Source organism: Arvicanthis niloticus, chromosome 5 (genome assembly GCF_011762505.2).
Source record: "Arvicanthis niloticus isolate mArvNil1 chromosome 5, mArvNil1.pat.X, whole genome shotgun sequence".
Classification (NCBI taxonomy): Eukaryota; Metazoa; Chordata; class Mammalia; order Rodentia; family Muridae; genus Arvicanthis; species Arvicanthis niloticus.
In genome coordinates, this window is record NC_047662.1 from 24,870,225 (window position 1) to 24,876,677 (window position 6,453).

At 47.4% G+C, this 6,453-nt stretch overlaps 1 protein-coding gene across 5 annotated transcripts in view; it reads left to right on the forward strand.

Annotated features, from left to right (window-relative positions):
- Tmem39b (transmembrane protein 39B) overlaps window positions 1-5,103 on the forward strand; it is a 29,366-nt gene extending 24,263 nt beyond the window's left edge. For all 5 annotated transcript variants that reach the window (XM_076934131.1, XM_076934132.1, XM_034503428.2 and 2 more), the window contains 2 exons: window positions 2,063-2,183; window positions 4,036-5,103. In XM_076934131.1, coding sequence (XP_076790246.1) covers window positions 2,063-2,183; window positions 4,036-4,278 — 364 coding nt within the window. In that variant the 3' untranslated portion in view covers window positions 4,279-5,103. The remainder of the gene's footprint in view (window positions 1-2,062; window positions 2,184-4,035) is intronic.
- The last annotated feature ends 1,350 nt before the right edge of the window (window positions 5,104-6,453 follow it).

Here is a 6,453-nt window from a genome sequence, read left to right on the forward strand (position 1 = left end):
TAGCTGTCTTCAGACACACCAGAAGAGGGCATCAGATCCCATTACAGATGGTTGTGAGCCACCATGTGGTTGCTGGGAATTGAACTCAGGACCTCTGGAAGAGCAGTCAGTGTTCTTAACTACCAAGCTCCAGCCCCATGTTTTTCATTTTTTAACACAGAAACACAGAAAATATTTTCCTTTCTTTCTTTCTTTTTTTTTTTTTTTTTTTTTTTTTTTTTTTTGGTTTTTCAAGACAGAGTTTCTCTGTGTAGCCCTGGCTGTCCTGGAACTCACTCTGTAGACCAGGCTGGCCTCGAACTCAGAAATCCGCCTGCCTCTGCCTCCCAAGTGCTGGGATTAAAGGCGTGCGCCACCACTGCCCGGCTCTTTTTAATCTCCCTAACTGTCTCCTTTCCTTGGGGAATTCACTTTTCTTTTCTTTTCTTTTTTTTTTTTTTTTTTTTTTTTTGGTTTTTCGAGACAGGGTTTCTCTGTGTAGCCCTGGCTGTCCTGGAACTCACTCGGTAGACCAGGCTGGCCTCGAACTCAGAAATCCGCATGCCTCTGCCTCCCAAGTGCTGGGATTAAAGGCGTGCACCACCACTGCCCGGCTCACTTTTCTTATATAAACATAGTCTTTCTTCTATGACTGTTTATACTCAGTTTCTTTCCTTTCTTCAGTGTCTATGCACGCTTATAAAACATTTCTACCTATTTCTCTTTTACTACTTCCAAACTTATATTTATCTCAGTATTTACACTTCTCTAAACTCTGTCCTTTAAGGAATGCAGGTTCCGAGCAAACATTACAGGCTCTAAGGTCCTCAGCCAGGGATCACTCCCAGCTCCAGGCTTTGACTTTCAGCCTGCCTCAGCCACTTTGCAAACACACGCATGCATTAGTACACACACACACACACACACACACACACACACACATGCATATCTTCCTTTATTTCACTATAGCTTAGTTTTTCCTTTTCTAGAACTTTATATAATGGAAGTCATAAATAGGCATTCCTGTGTCCAGCATCTTTCACTCACTCTTATATCTGTGAGGGTTAACCCTGTGGTTGTATGTTTTTAAGTGAATGAACTAGTGAAGAAGCTGAAAGATAGTTGCATCTGTTTCTGGCCCAGGACCTTGAGGTCCCTGGAATCTCATAGGGCTTTGGAAGGAAGCTCTGCTCTTATTTGCCACACACCCCCTCTCGTTGTTGTTGTTGTTGATTGTTTGTTTTTCCAAGACAGGGTAGTCCTGGCTGTCCTGGAACTCACTCTGTAGACCAGTCTGGCTTCAAACTCAGAGATCCGCCTGCCTCTGCCTCCTAAGTGCTGGGATTAAAGGCGTGTGCCACCATACCCAGCTTCCTCCTCAATGCCAGGCTTTGTGGCATACTGGAGGGCACAGACAGGCAGTAGACACTGTCCACTAGTTCCTAAAGGAATGGATAAGTAATAAACACCAGGAAATGTAGCCCAGCGAATAGCAAGAGCTTCGAGGAAGAATCAGAGATGCTCAGGTCTGTGAAGAGGCTTGCTGGAGTCAGGTCTGTGAAGAGGCTTGCTGGAGGCTCTCAGGTTGAAAGATAAGAAAGAGGCTGCCAGCATAAGACATCAGGAAGATCCCTCTGTTTGGAAGGCCTGTGCCATGCAGGGATATGAGCAGTGCAGGGGAAGTCAAGGGATATTGGATAGGAGGATTAGGGTTAGGATCTCAAGAAACCATGTCAAATCTGCACAAAGCCTTCTGCACATTTTAAACAGCATCGTCGTCACACTTATCCCTGGTCCACCTAGGTAGCTGCATGGTGAACCCATAGGAAATTACAAGTGAGGCAGATAGATAGGGAAGAGGTTTTTCTTCACAGTCCCTCCCCTCTAAATGTCCCCGTGCAGTGGATTGCTTATCGCTGTTACCCCATTTTATAGAGGAGGCAGCTGAGACCCAGAAAAGGAGTCACTGTGTCAGAGTACTAGAAATAGAAGTAAAGCCAGTGACTATCCTGTGCCCAGTCCCTCAGTACCCATTTTTATAGGTGGGCTGGGGACAGAATGTAGTCTTGGACTATGCTTCCAGGTGGACTGAAGAGTGCATGTGGCCACAGGGTGTGCTGGTGAAGCACAGCAAGAACGTCTACAAAGCCGTGGGCCACTACAACGTGGCCATCCCCTCGGATGTCTCCCACTTCCGGTTCCACGTGAGTGTTCTTTTCTGGGCAGGAGGGTGGGGCCTGATCTTCAAGGCAGGGAGTGGGTGGCCTTAGCAGGGAGGACAATTATGGCTCTTCTCACTGTTGCCAAAACTCAGAGGAAGACGGTGCACACGTGCAGCCAAGGATATCCACACAGATGCGCATGGCTGCAGCTCCCTTTGACTGCAAATCTTTTGGAGGGAGAGATGATCATAAAAGAACCGGGTCTGAAGGTTCTGATGGCTCCCACCATTAAAGCTAGCACTGGGAGACACAGACAGACAGACAGACAGACAGACAGATCTTAGCAGTAGAAATAGACTGATGAGCCGGGTGGTGGTGGCACACACCTTTAATCCCAGCACTTTAATCCCAGCAGGCGGATTTCTGCTAGCCTGGTCTACAGAGTGAGTTCCAGGACAGCCAGGGCTGTACAGAGAAACCCTCTCTTGAAAAACCAAAAAAAAAAAAAAAAAGAAAAAAAAAAGAAATAGACTGATGATTCAGTGCTGAGTGTCATGCAGTTTTAACTTATTCAAAGGCACCGAGAAACTTGGGAAGTCCTGAGGAGGCCCAGTCAGCATAGGGAGGGTTGCTCTGGATCAGCGGCTGCTGGCTGCTAGTCCTCCTTTCCAACAGAGACCTCATGGCTCCACTCTGAAGGAACTCAAATTCTCTTACTTCCTAGTAGCCTCTGCCGAAGCTAGGGGACCATGTGGAGCCAGGGTACTAAGGGTCAGTTTGGGAGATGGTTGACCTGGGCAATTATCTTCATTTCTCGGCAAGAGATGAGATTGGCTCTGACACTCACAGCCTTTCAGCATGGGCCTGAGCCCAGTATGCTGGTCTTTGGCTCCACTCCTGCCACCTCTTCCCCACCCTATAAGCAGTCCTTAGGTTGTAGGTGCTTTTCTTGTGAACTGATCCCTAGACATAAAGTGCTCTTGAACTTAGCAGAAACATTTTTGTTGTTGCTGTTGTTTTTTGTTTTTTGTTTTCGAGACAGAGTTTCTCAGTATAGCCCTGGCTGTCCTAGATCTTACTCTGTACACCAGGCTGGCCTTGAACTCACAGAGATTTGCCTGCCTGTCTCCCAAATGCTGGGATTAAAGGTGTTGATCACCACTGCCAGGCCAAAAAAAAAGATCTGCATTCTGTTTTCCTTTAAAACCCCTTGTAAGACTGAGGTGTTGCCATGACCGTAGGCTTCCATGGTAGGAAGGGATGCTACAGAGGAGAGGAGGTGCAAGGCCTTCAGGCTGTAGAGTGTAATAGCTCTCCATACTTTTGATGCCTAGCAAGTAAAGTAAATAAATGGCTTTTCATGCTACTGATGTAAGATTTGCTGAGCTAAAGTCTGCTGTACATATAAAGCCCAGGTTCAGTCCCTAGCACAGAAAAAAAAAAAAAAAAAAAAAAGAAAAGAAAAAGATTCTGATTTGTTTCGGCCCAACAGTACGACGACGGCATTGGGTCAGGTGTGGTGGTGCATGTTTTTAATCCTAGCATTGAGGAGGCAGAGACATGCTCGTCTTTGTGAGTGCAAGGCCAGCCTGGTAACAAATAAAAAGAAGTTGATTTGATTTTAAGCCAAAAAGAGTTTGAGATAGCACGCAAGCCCAAGCCCTTAGGAAAGGCTTCTCGCGAGTATCCTCCATGGCTTATATGGAAGCAGCGGTGCAGCAAAGGCAGATGTGGTGGCCGAGCCTACCTCTGGCCTGTCTGTCTTCCCCCACTCACATACATACACAGGGGGCCCCAAGACCTTGTCCCCTTCATCATGCTTCAAGAGCTCCTCCTCCAAGACACAGGTTTCTGGAGCATGGCCTCTGGCCTCTGCCTACCCTCTCTTGGGTAGTTCTTTTTCAGCAACCCTCTGAGGATCCTCAACATCCTCCTGCTGCTGGAGGGCGCCGTCATTGTCTACCAGCTGTACTCCTTAATGTCCTCGGAGAAGTGGCACCAGACCATCTCCCTGGCCCTCATCCTCTTCAGCAACTACTATGCCTTCTTCAAGCTTCTCCGGGACCGCCTGGTATTGGGCAAAGCCTACTCTTACTCAGCCAGCCCGCAAAGGGACCTGGACCACCGGTTCTCCTGAATCCCAGGGTGATCCTCGAGTCAACATCTGGGCCTCACCCAGGGGCTGGGAAAGGGGTGCAAAAAAACAAACAAACAAAAAAACAAAAAAACCCACCAGAGCTTTGTATTTTTGTTACGTACTGTTTCTTTCTTTGATAATTGATGTGATAAGAAGAAAAAGTCTTATTTTTATACTCAGAACAAGCCTGTGTCCTGTGATTCTTTCTCTTGTTCCTGCCTGTCAGGGTCAGAGGTATGGGCTTGTGAACCAGCAAGCCCACATGTGGTTTCTGTGGTACTCCTTCTCCAGCAGCTGGGGACACAGATCCCAGAGGCCATGGGGGCCGTGGTGGCCGTGGTGGCCGTGGTGGCCGTGGTGGCTGCTGCTAACTGAATGCTGCTTGTGTACAGATACTGCTGTGTGTACTACTCCAGGCCTTTGCAGCCCTAGGAGGACGTGTGCTGCGTCTGGTCACTCCCACAGTTGAGCTGGAACTTGGAGCTCTAGTGATTTGCTCATGGTAACATGGCTGCAAAGTGGTAGAGCTGGCAGTAAAAAAAAAAAAAATCCTTTAAAAGGTGGTGACACGATTGTTCTAGAAGATTCTCCCAGCATGTAGTCACTGCCACCCTGCCCTGTACCAGATGATGGTGCCAGGCCAGGATACTGCTACACTGGCCAGGGAGCACTGGCAATATGGGTCATAGGGTCAAGTCACTTTGTACCAACCCTGACAAACCAAGTCCATCCTTGGGACCAATATGTTGGAAGGGGATAACTGACTCCTGTAAGTTGTCCTCTAGGCTCTCTACACACATTAAATAAATGTGAGCTTTAAATACCTTTAGATTTATTATTTTATGTGTATGAGTACTTTGTCTATATACGTATATGCTCTGTTTTGTGCCTGGTGCCCTTGGAAGTTTGAAGAGGGTATTGAGCCTGAGATTGGGATTGCAGATGGTTTCTGGTTCCCATTTGCTGGGAATCAAACCCTGGTCCTTTGAGAGAGCAGCAGGTGCTCTGAATCGCCGGGCCAACTCTCCAGCCCAAACAAGGCAATTTTTAAATTTGTATTTCTTGGGGGGAAGAAAAGGCAGCACAATGGGGAGCCTGCTGCAACTCTGAGGTGCTTCTGAGGTGATAGTTGTGGTTGCTGGGGTCACTGGGTGGGCGTGAGGAGGAAAGCCAGCCCAGTGAGAGTGAAGTGTCAGGGTTGCTTGACTCCAGTGTGTCTGGAGCCAGCTAGGAGAATGTGGTCTGATATGTGAAAGTGAAGAAAATGGAAGGTCTCTGGAAAGCTGGATGGAGGGGAAGATGTGAGTGTGAGCAAGCTGTGTCCTAGACCAGAAAAAAAAAAAAAAAAAAAAAATAAAGTAGGAAGGGTCAGCTGGCTCCTCTAAACAAAGCGCGCTAAGGAAAAAGGACTCACACACCTGAGCCTTTCTGCTGTGGATGTGGAGACAAGCCGGGCAGGATGAGCTGCAGACTCGGGAGTTTGGAGTCTCTTCAGCAGGTACTGTTCGGTACACTGGGGTGACAAAGATGGGAAGATCTCTCTCTTCCTTTCCTTAGATGATGGGGAGATATGAACCAAATCAAACCAGTGGGAAATGCTAAAAACAAAAACAAACAAACAAACAAAACCCTGCAGAACACACAGCCAGGGCTACACCAAGAAACCTTGTCTCAACAAAACACAACAGAGAGGACAGGTACCCTGGCAGGGAGGACAGTTTCTTAGAAAAGCTGATAATTGAACTGGATCTTGAAAGAAAGGTTTACTACAGGGTCAAACAAGACAAGGGATGGAACTGGATGCCAAGTATCGGGAACGGCTTCTGCAGACACAGAGGAGATAAGAGCCTGCTTGGGGAAAAAAATGTTCCTCAGCATGGTTGGAGTCTGAATTTCCTATTGGTGAGTGGTCCAAGAGCCAGGTCAGGATGCTTATGTTTGCATATGTAGGCAAGTATCTGCCACTGAGCTAAATCCCTAGTCCAAACGCTAATTTGTTTTGATTGTGTGTGTGTGTGTGTGTACAGATACATTTGGCTAACAGCATGTGAGCAGAGGTAGCATGCAATTTCAGAAGTCGGAGATCTCTGTACACCAGAGAGTTTAGGGACCCAAAAGTGCCACAAGCACTTTGAGCTGCTGAGCTGTCCCTCTGGTCCTTGCTGCTGTGGTTTT